The sequence below is a fragment of the Rousettus aegyptiacus genome, unplaced genomic scaffold, assembly GCF_014176215.1.
Source record: "Rousettus aegyptiacus isolate mRouAeg1 unplaced genomic scaffold, mRouAeg1.p scaffold_m13_p_6, whole genome shotgun sequence".
Classification (NCBI taxonomy): domain Eukaryota; kingdom Metazoa; phylum Chordata; class Mammalia; order Chiroptera; family Pteropodidae; genus Rousettus; species Rousettus aegyptiacus.
This window is the reverse complement of record NW_023416309.1, coordinates 13,010,272-13,022,615: the sequence shown is the minus strand read 5'-3', so window position 1 is coordinate 13,022,615 and position 12,344 is coordinate 13,010,272. Positions and strand designations below refer to the sequence as shown.

Sequence of the window (12,344 nt, the reverse complement as noted above, 5' to 3'; positions counted from 1 at the left end):
ATTAAGTTTAATCACTAGGTAATAACAAAAAGCTCTAAGTGATACTTGTAGCAAGATTTTATTTTTTTAATTTTTTAAATTTTTATTTTTTTACTTAAATAGCTTGATTTATTAGACATATATATCTATCAAATTTATTAAAATATGCACATTCTAGTCAAATAGACATTAACATTTGTAAAATAACTAATATATGTTTAATTTTCTAGTCACTCTAAGCAAATATAATTAATATAATGCAAAAGCAAGATTTTAAATATAGTATCCTGCATAGATTTTTCAGCTGCACAACTGTATCAGGGCAGGGAGTTTTCAACTGTAGGAACTAATTTAAATTTATTCCAGTCCTTAAAATATAATACTTTGTAAATTAACTTCACATACTAAATATGGTCTATATTTATATGTATGTTTTGTAAAATTAATCTCGTACCTGACTTTTAAAGTCAAGTAATAATAATAAATGCATAGTATTTTGCTACTCAAAAACTGTTTTTTATTTGCATATTTTTAATGTAATAGCATTGTAGCTTTTATTTCTTAACTACATTTTGAACTATTAAATTGTAGAAAGTAGATAATCTTATTTAAGTATCAAAAGGAATCTTAAACGCCACTTTCTCAAAATACTGGGTGGCATTTAGAACAAGGATTAACATCTCTTTATTTCAAAGGCAACATAGAAGTCTCAAAAGTTCCCAAAGCAAAATTTTATATATATTATTTTAAGAATTAAAAATGTAAAAAATTTGTGAAAAATTTGTTAATTATCTGTATAGAAATACATGGCAAGTTTGCAACAAAAGGAACAAACTATGCAAAAGAAAACATACTTGCTTTTTGTTGTTGTTTTAGGTCCCTTGTAGCTAATCTTGCAGCTGCCAATTGTTATAAAAAAGAAAAACACCTTGATATGGAGAAAAACTGGATGTTGGTAGAAAAAGCAAGAGTTTATTATATAGCCGTAAGTGTTTACCTAATTCAAATTTCTTGTGTGTATTTATAAATTATAGTTGTTTGCTGATATAACTTTTTAAATAATTGTCTTTTATCCTGCAAGTTATTTACACATCTCAAAGCATATGTTAGGTTCACTATTACAAATACAGACGAGAAATATGATCATTTATGGAAACATAATTTGTATTATTTACTCTCAAGTCTACCTCTTTTTGGATACATTATAAATAATTTGTTAACCAAGTATCGAATTCTGTATTAAATCAGTTTCTTAAGATCTTTTGAAGTAATTCCGCAAATTTATATTTTATATTTTTAGGCTACTTGTGTGGGAAAATATTAGTAGTATTAAATATTTACTGTAAACAATTTGAGCTTATTTGCCTAAAAAAATCCTAGTTGCTATTTATTCCATAGTAATTACCATGACACCTTTTAATTTAATATTTCAGAAACATTGATCGTGACAAATCTCATAAATCTAGGAATGAGGGCAGCATGTAATTTGAATTATTAAGTCTTTTGGCATAAAAATAATTGGTTAAGAATTTATTTCCAAAATAAGACTGTACTAAAAATCCTCCTGAATTAACCACACCATGAATACCTTGTTTTTATTTAGTATGAGTTAAATGTGGCTAATCACAAATAAGTAGATACCTATGAAAAATCTAAAGCACCTCATATGCATATAATATATGGTTTCGATATAATAGCTGCTGCTATTTACTACCTGAGCTGTGAAACAGCTGGTAAGATGTGTAAAAAATTGATTATCTAGTAGGAACATGCTTATTGAAAATATAATTATTTCTTGCAGCCTGGTGTTAATATCTCCTACAACATGTTTATGTGCACTGCTGTAGGCTTTACAAGGTTGTTATTGATTCCTCTGTATAGCAGACCCTGCCCTTTTTTATAACTGTCATAAATGCTTACATTGAGAGGGTTATGTAGAGGAAAGACATGTTACCTACACATTCTTGCCTGTATGTGAGAAAACATTTCAAAAATTAAAATTTTTTCTCTCAATTATCTTCTATTTTATTTCTCAAAATGGTCTCTTTTTTTTTTTCAGTTAATATCTTGGTAGCATGTTTCTGTAGTATGGTGCTTTTTGTACTATTTTAAACCATCTTACATTGAAAGTCTGATTTTCAAAGAGCACATAGCTTAATTTTTGCATTATTTATGTTATTTATATTGACTATGAAAGGTGACAATATATTATGATGGAAAAGTATTTTTAACTGTTACAATTCTGTGTATTTCAATGTATAGTAGTAATTGGACCCCAAATTATAAACTAACTTGGAAACAAGTCATAGTTTTAACAGTTATGCACATGTAACCCATTTAGCCAAGTTTGGGTGAATGGAATTTTTATAGCAGCATAGACCCAACTTGCAAACAACTCATAGTTTTAACAATTATGTGCCATATAACACATCTAGCCAACTTTGGGTGAATGGAATTTTTATAGGAATATTAACTATACATGTGCCATTTTGTATAATGTGTGAAGTGATTAGTTTTGGTCAAATTAATAAAGAAAATTTAATTATTTGTTGAAACTTGCATAGTATATTCAGCCAGAAACAAATATCAAAATAGATTCTTATTGATGTCTCTGATGATAGCTGTTAGCTCTTAGCTGCTATTTCAGAAATTATATTAAAAAAAAAAGAATGCTCTTTTACAAGGCTACGTAAATCTATATAGTTTGCTCAGAGTTTAGCTATTTTAAAATAGTTTGAAAATAGACTCATATTGGATACCTGGGATTCTGTTATTCTTGGTGGACGTTCAACAACTATTTATTTTGCTAACAACTAAGTGCATAATTTTTTTCATTAAAATCTGTGAAATCTCTTCTGAAATGTAATGTTATTTTCACAAAGACATTCTACAATTCTTTTAAATCTTTAATTCCCTTTGAGCACGGAGTATCCAGTCTGGTCTTAGCATATGCTGAAACCAAAATTTTAGGTCGAATAGATATATTTATACTTATTTCATCAAATCCTGTATACTTTCAGATTCTATAGGGTCAGCAATATTCTCACATCATCATGATAAACTTCTGAGGTTTAACAAGTTGAAATTCTGGGCACTCTTCAATTACAAAAAGTTCTTGATCAAACGAAGCAATTCAGTATATTGATTCAATAAGTTTCCAAATTAACACATTTGTTTGCATTATGTAAAATAAACCAAATCCTCACATTCAGCAATCCTTCTCCCCATTATTCCATAAATTAGTAATGCTCATGAGCATTAAGAAAATTCAAAACTTTAATCATTTTCTTTGTCATATAATACAATGAGCCTACAATGGAGAGTTCACATCTTTCCTGATATAAAAAAACAAATGGAGTATGCATATACCAGCATTCTCTTTTGGTTTAAGTAAAATGTTAGCATCTTTTTTTAACCTTTATAGCAGGTGTCCCATTAATGGCATATAAACTCAGTTTTTCACTTTTCAACCAAATTTCTTGTTAGGAGATGATTAGGGATTACTGGCTATGTGATAGATAATTACATTATTGAAAATATAAATCTTGGGCACTCTTCATCTTAATATCAGATTGGGCATATCTTTCTTATAAGAAATATTTTTTACAATACCCTTTAAGACTGATATTTAAGATAGGTTTATGAACAAGGTTAGGAAATCAAGAGACATTAATTTTTCTAAACTATGTATTTCCTTTTTTAGACAATATTAATGTGCCATGAAAAAAGAGAAAATTAGCACTCAATGTTTCAACCTGTCTCTTGATTTTTCATAGTTAAATTTTTATTTTATTTTTACATTTTCAGTGTTTAAACATTTGCATTCTTTTCTATAATCGTAATTTTTACAGTCTTAATTCTTCATTTAAATGACTTAAATGCTTACAAAGTACTTTACCCCATTTCCCTTATTCCTTTACTGTTTATTTTAACTGTCCCCTAATTGGCTGCATTTTGTCTTCAAGCATTTCTACCCCAAGGAAAGAATCAGAGCTTCTTTCTTCTTGAGTTTTTATTTACTTCTTGTTGCTTTTGTATATATAAAGACAACATGTCTGGTATAATATTTTGTGAAACTAAGTACTCTATAGACATGGTTTTATTGTCTTGTAGCACATTTTGTGGGAAATCTAAGCCCAGGTGATTTTTATTATCGGAGTTCTTTTGTTTGTTTGTTTTCTTTTTTCCTGCTTACTTTGGATTCCTTGTGCTCTTCTCTTCCTTCTTCTCCTACTCCCAGCCCCCACCCCTCCACCTCCCCACCTCCCTACAGATTTCTTTATTTCTTAAAGTGGAAGAATAATTCATTGATTTGAGGCTTCATTGCTACTATAGATGATTAGTGCTATAAATTTCTCTAAGCATTGATTTAGCTTCCTTCCACAAATTTTGATATTTCATATTTTTATGTTCATTCAGCTTGTAATACTTTTTACTTTTTGCTTTCTTCTTTGACTTATAGGTAATTTAGAAATGTGTTGTTTTCTAAATATGGATATTTCCCAGAGATCTTCCTTTCACTACCATTATGAATTTGTATATTCCTCATTGCAATGCTATCAGACTTTTCAAGTACTTTCTTAGTTTAGTTTTATTTTTTTCAATTATATTTGACATACAATATTATATTAGTTTCTGGTACACAGCATACAACACAGTGATTAGACATTTGTATAACTTATGAAGTGATCACCCTGATAAATCCAATACCCACATGATGCCGTACATTGTTATTACAATATTACTATAACTGTTTTGTAACTACCAATTTGTATCTTTTAATCTCCTCCCCCTTCACTCATCCTTCCACCCCACAATTTGGCAATCATTAAAATGATCTCTGTATCTTTAAGCTTGTTTCTGTGTTTGTTTATCCTGTTCTCTATATTCCACATATAAATGAAATCACATGACATTTGTCTTTCTCTGTCTGACTTACTCCACTCAGCACAATACCCTCTAGGTCCATCTATGCTGTGGCAGATGGCAAGACTTCATTTTTTTTTTTTTTTTTTATGGCTGAGCATACCATTTTATATATGTACTGTCTCTTCTTTATCCATTTGTCCACTGATGGACACCTAGGTTGCCTCCTTATCTTGGCTGTTGTAAATAATGCTGCAATGAACGTATGAATTCACATGTCTCTTTGAAGTATTATTTTGTGTTTCTTTGGATAAATACCCAGAAAAGACATTACTGGGTCCTTCTTTGTCTCTTGTTAGAGCCTATGTTTTAAAGTCTGTTTTGTGTCGTATGAGTATTGATACCCCACCTTCTCCTGCGTGCCCCTCCCGCCCCCTCATATTCATAGATTATCTTTTTCCTTCCCTTTGCTTTCAGTCTATGTGTGTCTATTGATCTGAAGTGAGTCCGTTTTAGGCAGCATTTGTAATCGGTTTTGTTTTCTTCTCCATTCATCTATCCCGTGTCTTTTGACTGGAGCATTTAATTCATTTGCATATAAACTAATTGTTGCTAGATATGTAGTTATTGCCATTTTATTATTTCTATTTTTGATTTTTTTTTTCCTCTTAAAGAAATCATTTTAACATTTTTTGTAATACTGACTTGGCATTAATGAGCTTTATCTTCTTATCTGAGAAGCTCTTCATCTGTCCTTTGATTCTAAATGAATATAGCTTTGCTGGGTAGAGTAATCTTGGTTGTAAGTCCTTACTTCTCATCACTTTGAATATTTCCTGCCAGTCCCTTCTGGCCTGCAAAGTTTCTGTTGAGAAATTAGTTGACAGGATCTTATTATTTTTTTTGTCATTGGGATATTTATACCATTCCAATTTAATGTGATTAGTGATATGGTTAGCTCTGAGTTCATCATCTTGGTACATCATCTCTAGATGTAACATGGCAGACACCTCCAACTTTGGCTACTTTTAAGATTTTCTATTTATTACTGTTTTGATCATTTTGATTATGCTGTGCCTTAGTGTATTTTTCTTATGCTTAGGGTTCGTTTAGCTTCTTAGAGCTGTAATTTTATAGTTTTTATTATGTTTGGAATATTTTCAGTCATTATTTTTTAAAATATGTTTTCTGCCCCAACACTCCTTTTGGGCCTCAAATAACACATATATTATGTCTCTTGAAGTTGCCTTGTAGCTCAGAGATACCTCCTTTTTCATTTTTGTGAATTTTTTTTTCTCCACGTGTTTCATTTTTGATAGTCTTTTGCTATGCCTTCTAGTTCACTAATAGTTTCTTCTTTAATATCTGACCTGTCATTAATGCCATCCAGTGTATTTTTTTATTTCATTTGTTTTTTCATATCTGGAAGATTGATTTACATATTTTATTTCTTCCTATCTGTACCTAACTTTGGACATATAAAATACAATTAAAAGAACAGTTTTAATGTCTTTTCCTGTTAATTTTAACATCTGTGTCAATTCCAGGGTAGTTTAGAGTAGTTATCTTCCTCCTTAAGGATTCCATTTTCCCTCCTCTTTGTATATCTAGTAATTATTGGCTATCAAAACTTTTTGAGTGCAGGATATCTTTGTATTATTATAAATCTAATTGAGATTTTTTCTGAGATAGGATTATGTTACTTGGAATGAGTTTGGTGCTTTTGGGTCTTTCTTTTGACTTGTTAGGTGAGTCCAGGATAGTGCTCATTCAGTAGCAATGGTGATTTTGACCCTTAGGAACATTTGGCAATGTCTGGAGACATTTTTTTTATTGTGATGACTGAGGGTTGCTACTAATAGATATAGGACAGGAATATTGCTAAGTATCCTGCAAGGCAAGAGGCACCACACCACAACAAAGGATTATCCGTTATCAAATGTTTATAGAACCAAGGTTAAGAAACCCTGGTCTAAAACAAAATATTCCCTACTACCAAAGCAAGACTTTCCTATATTCTATTAAATGAGCCATTAATTCTAGGTTTTCTGCTCTAGATGGTGGAATCAGACACTATTCTCAGAGATATGTGAGCCCCAGGTACTGTTCCTTCAGATCCTTTTCCCCCTAATACTTTTAGATGATGGCTGATTCCCAGGCTCTGATTAGGTAGTGTTTAAAGAGAATCCTCTGCAGATTTGAGGGTCCTCAGTAAAGCTTTCTCTGCTCTGGTTTTCTAGCCTCTCAACTCTTGTAACTCTGATCTTCCTAGGTTTATTTCTTATTTCCTCAGTTCACTGGTTTCTACTCCAGTTCCTACTTCTTGTGCAATAGCTTGGAACTTTCTCAAGGCAGTAAGCTAATTCAAGTTTATGCCCCCACTAGGTGGTTACCTAACTCTCAAAGATTACTATTTTTCATTTTTGATGTTCACTGTCTTGAAAATCATTGTATCATTCATCCTGTCTGTTTTTGTTTGTTTTTGTTGTTTTAGGCTGGAGGATAAATCAAGTTCCTGTTTGTTTACTGTCTTCTGCCTTGCATCGTTTTTTGAGAGGAAGTCTGTTGTCATTCTTATCATTGTTCCTCTTTATCTGATATATCTTTTTTTCTTCTGTCAGCTTTTAAGATTTTCTCTTATTTACTGGTGGTAAGCAATTTTATAATGATGTACCTTGATGGAGTTTTCTTTATCTTTCTTGTGATTGGAGGTCATTCGGTTTGGAAATTTTTCTGTAAATAAATTTTCTCTGCCCTCCTCCATCCACTTTTGAGGACTCCAAGCCACTTGAAGTTCTCTCATGACTCAGTGATGCTCTTTTCAATTTTTTTCTCTCCTTTTAAAAAAATAATTACTATTGCTATGTCTTGACATTTACTAATCATTTCTATTGCAATGTCTAATCTACCATTAATCTCATCCAGTGTTTTCTTTTTTAATCTCGGACATAGTTTTTATCTTTGGAAGTTTGATTTTTACTCCTGCCATGTTTATTTTACGTATGCAGGTTGCCATTTGCCACATTTAACTTATGAAATATAGTTAACACAACTTTTTAAGGTCCTTGTATACTAATTGTATCACATTTTTTTTTTCTTCTGATTCTTACCTTGGCGTTGGGTTTTTTTCCTTGTGCACATATGCTGAAGATCCAGGCAGATTTCCAGAGTTCTCATTTTGTACCTCTTTGTTCAAGGCAGTTCTCTCCTGTTCGTATTCTGCCCTTGCATGTGTTAGGCATCTTGGTCTCACTGAGTGGAGACTACTAGACTCTGTTTAGGTTCTCTCTGCTTGGAAACTCTCCAGGGAGTAAGTTTGAGTAATTATAGAGATCACCTTATATTGTTCCTCCTGTGATTATTGTCCACTGTCTGAATATTGTTATTTCATATGTTGCAGTCATTTTTTTCTAATATTTTCAGCCATCTCTTTAAAGTATTTTACATTACATTGTGAGTACAGTAGGATTTCACATGGAAATTTATGCATTATTTTTAATAACATTTTTTTTTCATGAGAAGAAGTTTTCAAGTTTCAAATATACCATAAAGCACAAATCGGCTTCGAACTTTAGGCTTATTATAGGGAGAACTTTAAACTTCGGAGATTAAGCAGATATTTAAGAAGTAGGTTTAACAAAAGCTTTCAGTACTTTGTGACTTACTTTGCATAAACTAAGTTAGCTGTGTGTGTACCACCTTTTTAAAGAGTAAAAATTAATTACTGTAAATGATAGAATAGTAAATCATAGTTTTTCATTAATTGTCTGAGAATATGGAACTTGGAGTTTGAATTTTCCTTTGGCACCTATACCTATTTCCTTCTTTCTGTAAATTTTCCCATTCTCATGGCTTAGTACAGATCTTTTTACCTGTATTTATTTTATAACTCCATCCTGACTGCTTTTATCTCTTTTCAGCCTAGAATCTTACCATTTTGGGAAATATGGTTTTTATGAGGGTAGGATTTTCAACTGTGATTGATGTTTGCTTCTGGGATAAAGGGAAGTATGATTATAGATGAGTAGAGGAAATATAGTTTGGAGAAGTGTATAATCTTGGAGGAAAGGAATAGAGTTTATGCTTGGAAAGAAATATGAGTATAAAGAACAAGTAATAATCAGTAATAACTATTTGTGTTTTATAAATCTCACATTGTTGGCCTGGTTGGGTTATCTATTAAAATTTTTAATGACACCATGTATAATAATTTATCTTTGTAGAACTGTTATTTAGAATCAGTTACAATTAAATATTTATGTCAGTAATCTGAAAGCAATAATTAAAATCCTTAAAATGAGCTATTGTAAATTGTAAGAAATCTAGTCTAACAAATCATATATTTGAAATGTACATGTTAGAAATGTTTTCTGAAACATTGAATAACAAATTAAAATTATTGTATCATGAAATATGATTGCTATTTTTTTAGAATTTGGTTACCTTTTGCCAATATTTACTAAAAGATATGCTTATGTAAAACTCAATTAGAAATTACAAAAGATTATTTTGATGATGCTCAAAATTTAATATGTGTCATATGGTATGATAAGCTCTATCGTGAAAAGATTTTTAAAAAGTTTTAGGGAAAGTGAATGAATTTGTCTTCTAACGATAACCTAATAGAAATTAGAGTCATGTAAAAAGAAATGAAAGGTAACTATTAATATATATATTTGAGATTTACCACCTGTCTAAACCTCATTTGTACAATTGAAGAAGTTTTAATAACATATGGACAATTACTTAAACTCATTGCCTTAAACCATATTAGACCACAGCAAAAGCCTTTGTAATGTTATCCTTTGAAAGCTGTATTTATACACACACACACACACACACACACACACGCACACACACGCACTCACAAACACACACACACACACATTATGGTGACATTGGTTAACAAAATCCAGTAAGTTTCAGGTGTACAATTCAACAGCAAGGAATACATACATTGCATTGTGTGTTTGTTTGCCACCCTAGTTAGATTTCTTTCTGTCACCACAAATTTGACCCTTTTACTCCATCTACCTCCCTCCCCACCACCACCACCGTGGTAACTACTAGTCTATTGTCCATATCCAGGAGTCTGTTTGTTTATCCTATTCATTTGTTGTTTTTAGGTTTATATTCCACATATAAATGATACGCGGTTTTCAACTTTTTGAAAACTGTATTATAATGAATATACTTTGTCAGAATAAGTAAACTAATACATATTTTTAAAAATGTCAGCTATTTTGTGAATGACAACTGTTTTAATAATGTCACAGTTGTTTGTAAAACATTTAGATAGAATTTAAAGCAATTTTGGAATTTATTAATTACTTTTTCTAATATTCTTCTGAAATTATTAAGAGGTAACATGGTTGAACTACTTCTGACTTTTCATTTTATCAGTGTTCTAAATGCAGTTTTCGAACACTTATATATTGGAACTCTTGTTGTATTGGTCAAATGAGTGATCACCATTTGTCTTTGTGCCTGTATTTTTGCTCAAGGTTTGGACCATCCTGTTCTGGACTGCTTCATTGACTTCATTAGGGATTACCTATGAATCATTAAGCCTTTGAAAATGTCCTTACAGGTGGCCTTAACTATTACATTTATAAATAATGAGAAGAAATATGTGTGGTTTTATAATTTTTTTCTATCCGGAGCATTTCATGTTTGTGTATAATTCTTGGCACTTACAAAACTGTCATTCAGGGGTTTAGATTTTTGTGTGCCAATTTGACATCCCTTCAAGTAAAGCCCAAAATTAGAGTTTAATTTGTAACTAAAAAATTTTTCAAGATGATATTCAGTAAATTACATAAATGGTTATTGTGCTTCTTCCTCAATAGGGACAAGTTTTTTATTCTTGCTAGAAAATTTTTCAAATGAGAGTGTGATTATAAAGTTCTATTTGAATTCATTTCCAGTTTGTTTAGAATTTTTTTTTTTTCTGGCAGGTTAAATTCTAACAGTATCATTTTTTAGTATACTAATACTTTGTGATTTTTATAGATGTATGGTTTTATCCAAGTCAGGTAATTTACTCCTATATTCCTATAATTTTTCTTAAGTCTCTTTTTTGGCAGCTATCAAAGGTCAAATTCTACTAAAAAGGGGGAGTCTGTGGACTATTGAAGATTTTTTTTAGTTAAACAGAATTATCTTTTTACTTACCTAACAGTAGTAAGATAGTATTGGTGAAAGAAGCTTTGAGTTCAAAAGATAAAGACTAGAAGTTTTTGTGTTTTAGACTTACAGCAATATAATGAAGGCTTGGAATTTTATGTGAAGTTGGAAACCACACTATGTGCTAATTGCCTTAGAATGGTAAGAAAATAAACATATGTATAGCACTTAGTTGTTAAGACAGTAGGCCCTTATATAGAGCTCCAAATGAATTAACAAACCATCTACTGAGATATTTCCACTTCCATTTACTTTATTTATATATTTCAGACCAATCAGCAATTGTTGGGGAAAATGAACTGTTTACCAAATCTCTTTAATAAACATAATTAAGAGAGGAAAAATTTATAAATATTATGATGACAGTGTACATCTTTATATGCTAATTGTCGTATCTTTGAAATTGTATACAAACTGGACGTAAACAGTCTAGTATCTGTAAAAGTCTATCTGTTTGCCAACATATTTACATTACGTATTATAGAATCTCTGTAGGTTAATATGGTTTAACCCATTTGTTCTGTCTTCTCTATCCTTCTAGATAAATAAAATTAGATTTAATCTTCCTATAACAGCTTTATTGAGATATTTATATACCATAAAGGTTACCGTTTAAAGTATATAATTCGATGATTGTTAATATATTTACAGAGTTCCATACCCTTTACCCTAATCTAGTTTAGACCATTCACATCTCCACAAAAAGAAACTTTGTATGCATTATACGTTACTCTCCATGGCCCTGGATTCAGTCTTGTAGCCACATCTCATAGTAGTTTCAGTGATATCCAGGTATTATGGCTACAAATGATATAATTGTTTCTAATTAGACAAATTATGAATTCACATTTGTTGCCATATGTCATGGAAGTCATAAATCTTTTGATTTATTGCTGTTACCTATTTCTCTTTTATACTTTCTCTAAAGAGGGTTTTTTAAGCTTTTGTTTTATTTGTTCTCGATATAATGTTTTTGGGTCAGTTCTTGAAAATGTCAGTTTATTTTTCTGATTTGGGCGGCTGGTATGTAGTGGGTGAAGTTTGATTTTTTTAAAGCATTTGGTAAAGTAGATGAAAAATTGAGAAAACAGATTTTTTTTCCTTTCTAGTACTTACTTAAGGCAAGTAGATGTACATCCATATTTGCCAATACCTAATTTCAGACAAATACAGGTTTCTCAGCTATGCAGTAGGGCTCGTTTGACTCTAATCTCTTGTGTCTAACATGTGTTTTCTCTGTACCCCTTTGAAATAGCTTCTGGAAGCAATGGGGAACCCTTTGGACTTACAGGACACATTCATATTATTATTTT

General features: G+C 30.9%; 1 protein-coding gene across 5 annotated transcripts in view; it reads left to right on the top strand.

Annotated features, from left to right (window-relative positions):
- The window catches only part of ADK (adenosine kinase), a 448,271-nt gene that overhangs the window by 215,539 nt on the left and 220,388 nt on the right, over positions 1 to 12,344 (top strand). For all 5 annotated transcript variants that reach the window (XM_016130815.2, XM_016130816.2, XM_016130820.2 and 2 more), the window contains one exon: positions 856 to 964. In XM_016130815.2, the coding sequence (XP_015986301.1) occupies positions 856 to 964 (109 nt within the window). The remainder of the gene's footprint in view (positions 1 to 855; positions 965 to 12,344) is intronic.